Raw genomic sequence first — 14,083 nt, forward strand, 5'->3', positions numbered from 1 at the left:
CGGATGTGGTTGGTCATTAAATGACTGTTAGAAGCACAATGAGATCCCATATTATGCACACCAAAATAGCTGAAACCAGGAAGACCAGTCACATCAGGGGAAGGTGGATCAGAATGTTACTGTCTTAGTTAGGGTTTTACTGCTGTGAACAGACACCATGACCAAGGCAAGTCTTATAAGGACATTTAATTGGGGCTGGCTTACAGGTTCAGAGGGTCAGTCCATTATCATCAATGTGGGAGCATGGCAGCATCTAGGTAGGCATGGTGCAGGCAGAACTGAAAGTTCTACATCTTCATCTGAAGGCTAGTAGAAGACTGGCTTCTAGGTAGCCAGGATGAGTGTCTTATAGCCCACACCTACAGTGACACACCTACTCCAGCAGAGCCACACCTTCTAATAGTGCCACTCCCTGGGCGGAGCATATACAAATCATTACAGTTCCCAAACTTGTGGGAATAGAAAATGAGTAAAAACCCTCTGAAAAATTGTGATCTTATCTTAAAAAGGTAAGTATAAGCCTATCACAGGACTTGACTATGTCACTCCAAAGACACCATTTGTCATGATATAATATGCACACAAATGCTCATAGCATTCTCTTTACTGTAATAGGCAAATGTTGAAAACAACAAAAAATTATGAGAGTTATACAACATGATGCTTTTCAACAATAAGAACGAACAAAGTACTGACATATGCAATAGGAATAAAACTCGAAGTAACGCTAACATCATGCACACTGGCTGATATCAGCAATCCCAGCATTTAGAAAGCTGAAGCCAGATGACTGTCATGAGTTCAATACCCAGCCTGGTCTATGTAGTTTAGTTTTAGGCCAGCCCAGGCAACAGGCCCTGTCCAAGAACAAAGAAAGACACTGGGAAAAGCCAGACTTAATTTGCCTTGTTACTATTTGTTTTGGAAACAGACTGAGCTTGGTGGTAAAGCACACTGCCCCTGCATCCTGTTACCAACAGTAAAGAGAAAAAGAATAAATACTGTATGATTCTGTTTTCACTCAACTATGGTGACAAGAAGTATAGCAGTGGTGAACTAGGGTGAACACCCAGGAATGGAGACTATGAAAGACAAAAAAAAAAAAAAAAAGCTTGCCGGTGAGATTGTATTCACATCCTTGACTATGGTAACGTTTTCATGAGTTAAAATGTTGGTCAAAACATATAGAACCATCACTTTCAATAAGGGTATTGCACAGGGTGTCAATCAAACTGTGTGCCAATCAAAGAAGCTATGCAACAGACTGCTGGGGGTGGAAGAGAACAAGGTATTCTCTTATAAGAGGCTGCGCTGAAAGGAAGGAAGTAATAGGGACTGCTGGGCCAGGCCTGCTGACACACTGCTCTGCAAGCTGCCAATGCTACATTCTGACTTAAAGAACCTGTCTAAAAGGAAATCGGCAACTGCGTGAGCATACCGTTTAGATGCACTTTCTACCGCCACAGTTCTTGAGGAGAAAAGCAGCACACTGAGAACACTCTGGCCCAAGCTCCTTGCCTAATCACTGCTATGCCACAGCCCATGGAGCAGCCTTGTCTGAGCCTGCCCGCAGCCAGATGAAGAGAACCGTAGTCATAGATGCTCTGGACAGCCACAGAGCTGCAAACAGCAGCGACCAGTTAATTACACACCAACCACTGAGCTAGTCGGGAAGTCGGTGAAATCAAGCAACACATGAAGAGACAACCAGACACTTTTATTTATTCAGAATGCTTATTTTCAGTTAGCTGAAGTGGTAAGTGGTAAGTATATTACAATTATTTTGTTACCATCCAAAAGTTCAAATTCCATATTCGGACCTTAGTGAGTAACAATACGTAACCACACCACCCATGACAACTTTCTCATTTCCTCAGCCCTACGTCTCCCAAGGAAGTGAGGATGTGAAAAATAGCAATGTTATTCTCATTTCTTGTAGTTTATGTTTTAGTTTATAAAATTCTTGGGAATTTTATGTTATTCAAATTACTCCCAAATTACACATACAAATTTTAAATGTTTTCTTGCTCGTGTCTGATAACAGACTTTTCTCTAAAACTTTACAACTTAAAAATATTTTCTTTGAAACATGAGAAAGACATAGAACCTCCTAAGTTACATATGTAGCTTGGATATGCCTTAAAACATTATTTTCAAATATCGCAAATTATATATTGAGAACGCATGTCTTGCTATTCACATTTAAGAACAGTCCAGTATGTCTGTGCTCTGTGTGTGTTTACATTACTTCAGAACTTATTTTTACCTTTTGATAAAGCGTTATCAACAAAGTTTCCTCGATATTTAATAAATGAGACAAAGCAGTCACTGAAAACACGGCTGCTTCTTCAGCGATTTCCTCTTTTATCCTGTGTCACACAATTTCCTGTCCTGCCAGATTCTTATCTTTGTAATGTCAGCGCTGCTGCTGCTGCTGCTCGGCTGCTGGAGCGTCCACCCTGAGCCCAGCGTCCACACTGCCACGGTGCAGCACTGAAATCTGATAGCGTTGACGTTCACCATTTCCAGTTATTTTAACTGCAGGACCACCTGCAAACACAAACAGGGAGAAGCCATGTCAGGTAAGCTAGAAGGGAGCTGCTATGTGCCAGACGACTCTGAAGACAGTGTGAAGAACAGCAGGCAAATGGGGACAGGGGCTTATGGCTCCAAGATCTGCTCCGTCACTCAGCACTCAGAGGCTCCACCACACCCACGTCTCCGAAGGCCTCCAGACTTCGGCTACAAGTATGTTCTGAGTGTGGGAGATAAAATAAAACTCTAGTTATGACAGAATCGGGCTGACAAGTGATCGAATTAACGAATGTTCCAAATCTTCCTATCAGCGAGTTGTGCCTGAACCCCAGCAACCAGGCTCAGTGTGTAGTTCATAGAAACAGTGTTTAAAGTAGCAGAGATTTGCTGAGGGGAAGAGGAAAACGAGATTTTTACTGTCAGTGTTTGCTCCTTAGGCAGCTCTCAGGAACTGGCTCCCAGTTCTTCCTGGTCGCCTCCCTGGCTGCCATCATTCTCCTAGGTCCTCCTGCCCTTTTAAGCCCCAGGAACTCTCCTTCCTGTTCTGCCCAGTTGCTCACATTTGAGTTTTGCCTCCATGATTGGCCCTCACATTACAAAAGCATTTTTTAACATTTGTCCATCCAAATAAGACATTTCTTTTTTTGTTGTTGTTATAAAATCATAAAGATTTTTTTTAACTAGAGAAACTTCAGAATCAACTAATTTCATGGTCTCAAGGCAAACTTTATTTTTAAGCTTAATGAATATCAAAGGAAAACAAAATGTACAGTGGAATAGTACTGCTTTTGTTGTTGTTGTTCAGAAATAACTAGTAGGTAATTAAGTTCAGAACTTGAAAACCGAATGTTGTAAGTTACAAGTAACTCAACAGCTAAAGTAGAGGTCAGAACATCAACCAAGTCCTTTCTGTGCTTGATATTAAGTATCAGTGAAGTGAGACACATTACAACCTGGCTGGAATTCTACTTAAGCAGTTAAACTACCGTATGATAGTATGATCCCATTTGAGTGAGTACCTTATTAGCCGCCTCCAAGGAGCTGATCAGATTCTGTAGCTCCTCTTTACTCATTTCAACGGAGTACGGTTTCACTTCACCATTTTCCTTCACATCCAGATGAAGGTTTAAGAGGGGCATCTGCAGGGTGGCGATCTTGTCACTAGAAAGTGCAAGCTGTCCAAAGTGTTAGTATGATGACACCACACACGGTCTGGCTGCTTAGAGTGCTCGTATGTCCAAGTTAACACAAAACCAATAACTTACATGAGGATTACTATTACCTTGGAACAACGTAGTCTCAAAATAACCAATTTCAGGCAATTTTACTTTAGAAGAATAAGTACACTTAAATATTACACACAAAAACATATAAATAACTAGACTCTTACCTTTAATTGCCAATCAAAATCCTGCAGCTGCGCACAAGAGATATCAACTATTTCTCCTAACAGGGCCTGCTTGATCTCATTTCTCCTACTCTTTAAACATTTTAAAACAGCTTCTTGATGACATGAATTCAGTTGGTTCAATTGCTGCAGTGTCTATGAAAACACAAATGGCCAGAGGGTGAGCAAAGGGGCCTGAAGCTTCCGGTGTGAAAGCCCACCATCCTCTTAAAATGACAGTATAAATAAAGAGATACCTCAATAACTATAAAAAGCATAAGCTGAAAATGAGTAATCCAGACAGATCTTAACAAGTTACTGTAAGCCAGATGGTAAGAAAGCGACTGCCTGACAAAGCAAGAGAGCTCTGTGCACACAGAGCCACAGCCCTTCCAGCAAGGCGTCTACAAGGAACAGGAGAAATGCAAGAGAAAACCACAAGTCCTAACCCTGTGTGTGCCTAACTGCACAGCTTCAAAACACACAACACAGCACAGTTCTACAGTTTTAAGGAGAAACGGGTAAGCGTATATTCACAGAGATATTAACACATATTTTTACTTGCTGCCAGAAACTCAAGAAAGCTTTACTGAGGTTTCAGAACATAAAAAATTAACATCCACCTAATCAAATGGCAGGGTATATACAACACCACACCAGCAGTTTCAAATGTATACAGCAAACCACACACTGAGCCATTGAAACGCCTAATACTGAATTAACACGTTTGTATCACTGACAACTATACAAGTGAGATAAGTGTTTCCCAACTTAAAAATTAAGTAACTTAATACCATTTAAGTAAAGAAAAATCAATAATCCACAAACTCTTCTAAATGACAGGAAAAGAGAAAAAAACAAAAACTTACTCAAGTCATTCAACAAATCCAGAATAAAACCTGAGACTTTACAACAGTATTGCAGGAAAGAGTTCACAGGCCAGTGTTAATCAAATAGAGATCCAAAAACTCTAAGCAAAACAGTGGGTCACCCAACTAACATGCGCATGAATATATCATGACCAGGCTGGACTTAATGAGTCAATGACAGCTTAGTTTAATATCCAAAGTTAATCACCATATTAACAAAATCGGGGGAAATAAGTCAGAAAAAAATGCTGATAAAATGTTATTAGCCATTGATGATTAAATAAATAAACTTAAAGAGTACTAAAAACAGCATCTTTTAGAAATCTAACCAAACATTTGCAAGACTTCTATATTAAAAATTATAAAAATAGGGAGAAATAAGAGCCAATCTAAATAAAAAAGACCCACCCCACGTTCACAGACTAGGACGTCAATATTACTGCCAATTCTCCCCCAAATAACCTAGAAATTCAGTGCAATCCACACTAAAATCCAAGCCAGCTTTCACAGCTGACAAGCTGATTTTTACATGTCTATGAAGACAGAAAGGGCCAAGGAGAGTCAACACTGAAGAAACAGGAGGTTGAGGTCTTCCACCGGCTGATATCAAGAATTAGCTTAGCATATCCTTAATGCTGTGGTAATTAAAACAGTGTAAAACTGCCAAAAGCCAGCGCAAAGACTAATGGAATCCAATAGAGTCCAGAGACAGAGCCCACACATGGCCACCTGATTTATTACCATCGCTGCATAGCAGCCCTGTGAGCAAGGACAGTCAATACATGTCCAACAGAGGGTAGTAAGTTCATGGGAAACTGCAGAACAAACTGAGACAGTCCCTGTCCAACACGAAATATTAATTCAAAATATATCTGAGAGAAGATTACAGAAGCTAAAACAATCAAGCGCCACAGGAAAACACACAAAGATACCTTTATAATTCTTAAATACAACCGAGATATCACTACCTGCCAAAAGAAATACTAGCAAACTGGACTGCATCAACCTCAGGACTTATACCCCCCAAACACCCTATTTAAAGAATGAAAAAGCAAAGGACGTAACAGATTAAATATATATATCCAAAGAAATGCAGATCTAGAATATCATCTAAATCAACACGATAGATACATAGAACACCATTTATTAAAGTATACAACTCATATAAATATGTGCAAATAGTTCTCGACAAAGTTGTAGACATTCACAACCCCCATGAGGTCCAATGTAAGCTGTCAAGCTGTTGTGACCAGGACACACAGACTTGTTCTTTAGCAGCCTGCTTTGTCTATATGCTCTAAATGTATTACAGAGGAAGGAAAAAAAGCACTAAGACAAAACTGCCAGGACCCAGAAAATCCAATGTGATCCTCCACTCCCTCACCATTACACCTTCGGCTGCTGTACCTATGAGCAGTCACAGAACACATGGGTAGAACCCTACAAACATTGTTAGAACCTCTGGGTGGTGCTTAGTATCAGGTAGAGATCAGGATTGAAACTACCTCTTCTTCAGAAATATTTTTGCCAACTACAGCTTTGAAAAACGTGGTAACATCTTCTAGAACAAGCTTCCAGTCAGTTGAATTCCAGACACTGTGGTAATCCTGGTGGGCAGGATAAGCCCGGCCGCAGATGCCATCAATAATTCTATGAAGAAGCTAGGGGGAAAAGGGAAATAAAAGTACTTTAAAGAAGATGACAAGACAGATTTCTGTTCCTTGCAGAACACAGATGTTGGCAGACAGACCTTTAATAAAACCAGCTAAGACAGAAACGCACCTATTTTTAAGATCTATTGGTGTTGGTTTTCTTTTCCACTGTTTGTTTCATTGCTTTGTTTTGTTTTGGAGACAGAGTCTCACCTCCATAGTCCGGGCTGGCCTCACACTTGTAGTAATCCTCCTGCCTTAGTCTCCCAAACTCAGGTGTTCCAGGTATGAGCTACCAAACCCAGCCAAATCCCAGACCTTCCACTATGATATCTACCTTTAGGAAGTAAAATAATGTTAAAGATACACTATTGTTTTTCCAAAAGCTCTGAAGGCCTCATTTCTGTAATAATTAAACACGGTGCTCTTCTGACAGAAAAGCCTCTCACAGAAGCACTGCTACCTTGGCCTCTCCCTTTGTCTCCCCTCTCACAAGGCTCTCCTACTCCTCAGTGGGGGTTCTGTGTTTTGTTTTGTTTTGTTTTGCTCTGAGAAAGGCTGGCCATCTTTCCTACCTTCCTTCCCCTCTCCTCACCAGCAACAGAAATCATGCAAAGTAACAAAATATGAAGACTGGATTTGGGACAAAGCTGGCTGTTACGCCTCCTAGTTCCACTAACTCCTTGTTTTAGTTAAATCCTCTGTAATCCAAGTGTAAGATAAAAATGTCACCTGCCCACACAGTGTCATAGAATTACATATGAGCACATATGTACCATCCTAGCAGATACATAAGACATCTGAAGACAGCCTGCCTTCATTCTTACTGCTGTTATACTACGTCCACAGTTCAAACCTTCGGTGTCCTATGGTAGATAATCACACTCATGTGATATTGTTCCAGGCAACATTTATATCCTGCCAACAGACCATTTAAATCCAACTAACTGGGAAACAGCATTTAGCTAAAAGCTTTTTGACTCCGACTGTCTTAGATCTTAACCCACTTCATGGCAAACATTAACTCCCACGAACACCACACAGACGGGTAACTTCTGACTCACTTCCACATACCGACTAACGACACTGGCTAATGTGTGACACTGGTTAATATGCGATAAGACAGTATGTTTTTGTGCCATACCCAATTCTTCCCAACTGTTTACACATATTTCACGTTCTCTCATACTGTCCATAATAATATAACTCCAAGAATTCAAACTGAGAAAAAATTCGAATACTGCCTTTTGTTCATTCATAACCACATATAGTTTGTTGTCCTTATATAAAATGAAAATACAACAGGAAAGCCACCTGTAATGTCTGCCAAACCCTGTCCTGACACTCCCTACAACTCTATGGGGTAAGCATTGTGACTGTTCTCACTTTACAAGTGAGAACATTGGGGATAGGTGATGCGCTCTCTACCATAACAGAGTTCCAATCTAGTTACCCAAACAGTACACAGTAAGTGCATGTAAGTGCAGTAAGTGCATCGGACAGAAAGGTGTTCATGGCAGGTGCAAAGGAGCAAGGAAGGGGCTGTATTAAGAGGATGTGTAGCCTCAGGCATTGCCAGCCACAGCAATACTCGAGAACTAAAGCCACACACGGTGCACGAGTGGGAACTGAAATATTGAGAGGCCGGGAATCGTAAAAAGGCAGAGGACCTTTGAAACAGTGGGTAGGAGCCAAATCGCGGAGGGCCTTGCACAACAACAGAAAGGGGTGAAGGCTTTAATCAGTGCTCAACTTTCATGCGAGGAATTAACATTATTTTTCCAAAACTTTGCCAAGAGATTGTGAGCAGGAGTAAGTGTAAGCCTAAGAGACTACGGGAACTATAGAGGCAGAGAAGGTGAACGGTAACGGAGGTTGAAAAGGGTAGTCCAATGATGAAACCCAGAGTTTTTCAAGTCGAGTGGCTCGGTAAGGATGGTTACACCACCCGAGAAGGAGGGTCCGATGCGGTGAAAAAGGAGCAGAGCCCCAAACCAAGGATTCTCCACAGGCCTGGCAAAAGACAGCGGCCCAGGAAGAAGAGAGCTGGCTCTGCTCCCAGATTCAGGAGCCAATGTTTTGGCCATCTCTATATGGGAGAAAGTCAAGAGACTCAGTCCATAGACAGGTTTCAGTTTTGGCCCTGGCTTGCTGGAAACCTGTGGCTGACACAGTTCACAGTCCTCATTTGTAAAAATCAAAAATGTTTAAAATACATTTTCTAGACAACGGAAGAAGTAAAGGAAAATTGCTTTCACCTACAATTGGAGCCGACTTTGGGAAGGAGGGCCACAATGGGGACTTATGAAAGCCTGGGAGGACTTAGTGCCACCATCAAATCACTTTCACAGGGGTCTGGACCCAGGGTGTGCTGCAGGGAAAGCCTGGCTGTCTGTCTCTGGTGTCCATAAGCCTGGCTTTGTCACCTCTTGGCCACACTTAAGTTAGTGGCCACTTCTTTTCTGGTTAGGAGTTGGTTCCTGCCGCCCTCCAAGAGGCAGGTCCGACCAGGTTCAAGTCCTCACCGCATCCGCTGTACCTCACACAGAAAGGGGTCTGCAGGGGGCGTCCAGGAGACCTGAACTCAAAAAGTGCATGACCTACTCGGGGACACAGCAGATCTCGGGCTCTACCACCCGAGAGACCTCCACACGTACCCAGGCCTGGGCCATTCCCAAGCCCGCGCAAAATTCTTAAGCCGCCATTGGATCTCCAGGGGCCCAGGAAAAATTGTGCCGACCCCGCCCTCCCATGCCCTTCCCATGTCCTTCCCAAACCCCTCACCCCGGCGCCCTGCTCCGGTGGCAGCTTCTGCAGCCGCCAAAGCGGTGTCCCCTCTTCCGGCTCCATCCCCGAGCAGCGACGATGCCTGTCACGTGACAGGCCTGGTCTTTAGGCTCACGCTACGATTCGCCCACGTGACGTTCCGGAGGGCGGGACCGGCGGGCAGGCTCAAAATCATTGTGCGCGTGCGCAAAACCTCAATCTTTGGGTTTCCCCTGTAAACTAGAAAGCAAGTTTTTTCCGCTTGAGGGGAAGTCGTTACCGGTCCGCTTGCTATCTGGAGGAAGATTTACAGACCTCAGATCCATTGCGACAGCGTTCAGTGACATATCTCATGACCTTTCTTCACTGCAGAAAACCGTCTAGTAAGAGTAGCCACAGCCTGTGTTTGAACCCAGGCAGGGCCCTTTCCCCCACAGAAATCTGACAGTATCCTATTCAAGGAGTTTGACCTCAAAGGCAAATTGAAGTTAGATTTTTTTTTTTTTTATCTTAAGAAGATATTTGATTTTTTCCATTTGCAAACACCGTCCAAGATGGAACTCATAAAAAGGCAAAGTTAAATGTGAAGCTTAAGGGGAACGACAAATAATGATTTAAATATATCTAAAATACTGCATCGCACAGCTTAGGCTGAAAGTTTATTTTTTTTATCTGAAATTCTTATTTAACTGAGTCAGCTATATATTATTAAGCAACCCAAATACTCATTACCCAAGCTAAGAAACAAAACAACCTGCTGGTAAATAAAACTCATGTCTGTACAGGTACATTTACCACAAGACTGAGCCCCAAATTCTTTGAGCTGTTATTTCGATCCAATGCTAGAATGTCCGTGATAGAATGAGCCCTGTCATGGGACGGTGCCATAACAATTAGACAGAAAGGGTGATTACAGCCTGATTTGTAATTGTTAGGGTTAACAGTGTTAGAAAGTGCTAAGACACATCGTATGAGAAAGGAACTATCCAAACTGTAAATTACTCTGAGAAAACTGTCCAGTAGCACTTTCAAGGTCAACCTCAAATTCCTTTCTCCAGTCTGTGCCCCTGCATTTGGAGGTGAATGCTCTTAGGGCTTTAGCTGTCTCTCACTTAAAACATTCCAGGTTTTGCCATAATACAAAGACATATTTACAACTCACATTGTTCCAGGTAAAGGAAATTGCCTTACGAACTGTGAATAGAGAGTTCCCAAACATTGTTAAGATGTTTGGAAACCTTTTTAAGTAGGTTAACAAATCTAATGATGGGCATTGTCATTGTCTCTTACGGAAGCTGAATTTTATACAGTGTAACATATCAAACAAATGTCTGTCAAGCATATAATAAATAACAAACACTTGATTTATTTTGTCTTACTAATCTTCACTGCAGCCTTGTGTGGTCAGTATCTTGCCTGTATTAAAGATCAGGATTCAGACTTAGGGGAGGAATATATATATGTATGTATGTATGTATGTATGTGTATGTATAGTACAATAATATATATATATATGCCTTGCCCACAGTCACATGGGCGATAGCTGTGGAGTTTGAGGAGAGAATGAGTACTCTGTCTTCACATATGAAAATGTCCTCAGACATTCAGCACCATTGCAACAAGTTCTTTATAGATGACACAACCGTTGCTGTCCTCATGCCCTGGCACCAGCATCTTTACTTCTTCCCTCTATCATCTTCTCACCCACTGTGACAGGGACATGATGGATTTCAGCACCTGTGACAGTACCTTTCCTCGTCAACACACACAGGTCTTCTCTGTAATCCTCATAAGTTCCTGGGTCCTTGTCCTTGGCCACAGTCTGAAGCATGGTCAGGAAGTGCTCCAAGTCCGACACCTTCACATTCACCTCATCGCTCTTGGGGTTCCCCAGGACCTTGAGCACCTCAGTGATCACAGCCCCCCCCCCTTTGCCCTCTCCTCCTAGTCCTATCCCCACAACTTCCCTTTCCCCCATTACCCTCCCCCCTTCTAGAGAACGGAAAGCTCCCATGGGTACAGTGTTTTAACATTACCCCTTTGGTTAAAGACCTGGAAGGACTCCTTGAATTCTGGAGTCTGGTCCTCAATGAAGTCATACATCTTGACTATTCAGCTCTGTGTGCAGGACCTTTCCCATAAAGGTATTATTTCTAACTGAGGCTTTATCAACATTGTTAACAACTACCAGCCAAATAAACCCCAGGCTCCAACAAACAACCTGTGCCTGCTATACACATCCACAGATTCAAATTTATAAGAGGTCAGCAATCCAACCAAGCCCTTTTCACCATAGTCACCATAATCAGGTTAAATTAAAATGTGTAATTCTAGGGCTGGAGAGATGGCTCAGCAGTTAAGAGCATGGATTACTCTTCCAAAGGTCCTGAGTTCAATTCCCAGCAACCACATGGTGGCTCACAACCATCTGTAATGGGATCCAATGCCCTCTTCTGGTGTGTCTGAAGACAGCAACGAGTGTACTCACATACATAAAATAAATAAATCCTTTTAAAAATAATTTGTAATTCTATCCAGGCATGGTGGCACACTCCTTTAATCCCAGCCATCCAAAGGCAGAGGCAGATGGACTTCTTTGAGCTCAAGGCCCTATAGAGTGAGTTACAGGACACCCAAGGCTATGAGGAAAGACAAAGAAAGAAAGAAAGAAAGAAAGAAAGAAAGAAAGAAAGAAAGAAAGAAAGAAAGAAAGAAAGAAAGAAAGAAAGGAAGGAAGAAAGGAAGAGAGAGACAGACAGACAGACAGACAGACAGACATAGATACTATAATTCTAAAATCTAAGGAGGTGACACTCCTTAGGTCATCCACTAGGGTGCGCTAATTCCCCTTTATTACAAGAAAGGGCAGCTCTACAGCTTTTTTGTAGTCCCCACTGTTAATTTTATTATTTCATCCTGAAGAGACTGATTTATTACAGCCAAATACAGACAGGTTGAAAAACCAGGGCAGAATATGATTAGAACGTCCCTCCCTGGGGCACTGCTTGGACAACGAGCTCCTCTAGGGAGCTGAATTCTAAGTCTGAATGCTGCTCAATGAATCTAAAACTGAGTGAAATAAAATAGAACCATGCCCATGACTATAGTGGTAACAAGATGGCAGCTTCCACTCCATGGATGCAACTGGATACAGAACAAAGCAGCCTTTCCTCTTGGTTAGGTAAGAGGGTTAGTTTGTGTGACTTTTTGTCTTACTAGATGCTACATCCTTATAATTACGCCGGAGAAACTCTTGAACAAGGTTTAGGAGATAGCTAGAGCTTCAGAGGATTCGTCTGTGTGTTACAGTTGCTCATGAGTAGAAGTTCAATTTTTCTGACATCAGAAATAAGCTTCTGGGTTTGCCCAAATTCTGTGACTTCATGCTTTTACTATCTGTGACACTGATATAAGCTCTGTAGAGTTTCTGACAGGAGTTCTAGAAACAAAGAAAAGATATCTATTCTCTGTTTTTTTTTAATATTATTTTTAATTAAAAAAAAGAAACAACTATCTGTGAGCTTTAAAATTTATATTCTTCATTCAAACCTGACTTTCAGATTGACAGATTCTTTTTTCACCTTAATTAGATGTGTTGTAAGACATATATAGAGTTAGTTGTAGTCTAAATAAAATAATGCCCATTCATAAGCTATTAAAAGGAAAAGGGTTTAAAGTTCAAAACCATTTAACTATTATCTTGAAGCCACATGCAAGATTATGTTATGTTGACATAGGCTCTAGCATATTGAGAGAAGTTATTTATGGCCTATTGTCAAAGATGAGGAAGACACTTGGTTTAATGCTCTCTCTATAAACCTAGACAGACTTAGTCTCCTCTAAAAACAGTTTCCCAGAAATCTACGAGATATATGCATCATTCCATCCCAGTGGATGAGCTTGGTAAACTTAGTCTCTGTGTTAGTTTTGGGAATTGTTATGTAATTAAGAATGTTAACATTTCTTATTTTCTTAGGGTTTTTTTTTTTTTATTCTTGTAGCTTGAGGCCTGCGATTTTGCCTAAAGAGAACTTTGACTAGATACTTTGATATTAAAAGGCCTCTGGAGATAACACATATCAGTTATATTTTATATCAGCATAGCATTAAAGAAAGCAATTCTAAACATTCTATAATCTTGATGTTTAAAACACCACATGAGTGATCTACCACATTAGACTTAAGAGGTAACACAGGTCATATCCTAAGGGGTTGTCCTTCTTGTAGATGGCATGTCCAGGACTCAATCAGTCTTTCTTCGAAGAGTCTGTGAATGTGAGACCACCCTTCTCCACTGTCATCCCTTGTGATCACTGTGCCCAGAGCCTCAGCATCTGTTAGGATTCCAGCCAGATCTCCTTAATCAAGGAAGCACTGAAATCAACCAGGAACTTTTTGAGTGATTGATTTTCCCCATTCAATCTGCTACACTTCAAGCTTTTTAAGAAGCATTATAATTTATATGCCATGTAACCAATCATTTCTAAAAATAATTTGGTGAGGCTGAGTAAATTTATACAATAATGCAATAAAAAAATCAGTTAAGTGATGTTGCTGTGTCCTTATGTATGTTGAAGGGCTTCCAGAATGAGATGGATTTAGCCATGCACACCTGGACTCCTGGGACTTTGGAAGTGGAGTTGGAAGAATCAGTTTCATCTGTTAGAGACCTTGTTTCGAAACTAGGAACTATAGCCAGGTCCCATTCTCCAGACCAGCCACTTTGAATATTTTGTCATTACTACAAAACACTCTGTGTTATTTCCATGTAGATCGATGTTGGTGTGCATTGATTTGGACACAACTTTCCAGAAAAAAATGAAACTGTGCACAGTAAACGTGAGTCCTTACCAAAAAGTCAACCCAGACTGGTG

At 41.4% G+C, this 14,083-nt stretch overlaps 1 protein-coding gene and 1 pseudogene across 1 annotated transcript; both read right to left on the reverse strand.

Annotated features, from left to right (window-relative positions):
• Window positions 1-1,698: 1,698 nt before the first annotated feature.
• Window positions 1,699-9,363, reverse strand: Commd8 (COMM domain containing 8). The gene is made up of 5 exons (XM_034509361.2): window positions 9,228-9,363; window positions 6,297-6,452; window positions 3,926-4,078; window positions 3,555-3,710; window positions 1,699-2,550 (listed from the first exon to the last, which is right to left on the reverse strand). Exons 1-5 carry the CDS (start codon window positions 9,291-9,293, stop codon window positions 2,530-2,532), a joined length of 552 nt encoding a protein of 183 aa, XP_034365252.1. The 5' UTR covers window positions 9,294-9,363; the 3' UTR covers window positions 1,699-2,529.
• A 1,442-nt stretch (window positions 9,364-10,805) lies between these two features.
• On the reverse strand, window positions 10,806-11,312 carry LOC117713053 (myosin light polypeptide 6 pseudogene; annotated as a pseudogene).
• Between the last annotated feature and the right edge of the window lie 2,771 nt (window positions 11,313-14,083).

Source organism: Arvicanthis niloticus, chromosome 7 (assembly GCF_011762505.2).
Source record: "Arvicanthis niloticus isolate mArvNil1 chromosome 7, mArvNil1.pat.X, whole genome shotgun sequence".
Lineage (NCBI taxonomy): Eukaryota > Metazoa > Chordata > Mammalia > Rodentia > Muridae > Arvicanthis > Arvicanthis niloticus.

Bases quoted from the DNA above. Each gene is read 5' to 3' on its own strand.
- Commd8 (XM_034509361.2), bottom strand. From the start codon at position 9,293: ATGGAGCCGGAAGAGGGGACACCGCTTTGGCGGCTGCAGAAGCTGCCA. The intron at 6,453-9,227 runs GTGAGGGGTTTG...TTTTCCCCCTAG, and splicing joins CACCGGAGCAGGGCGCCGGG to CTTCTTCATAGAATTATTGA. The intron at 2,551-3,554 runs GTACTCACTCAA...TTGTGTTTGCAG, and splicing joins CCTTGGAGGCGGCTAATAAG to GTGGTCCTGCAGTTAAAATA.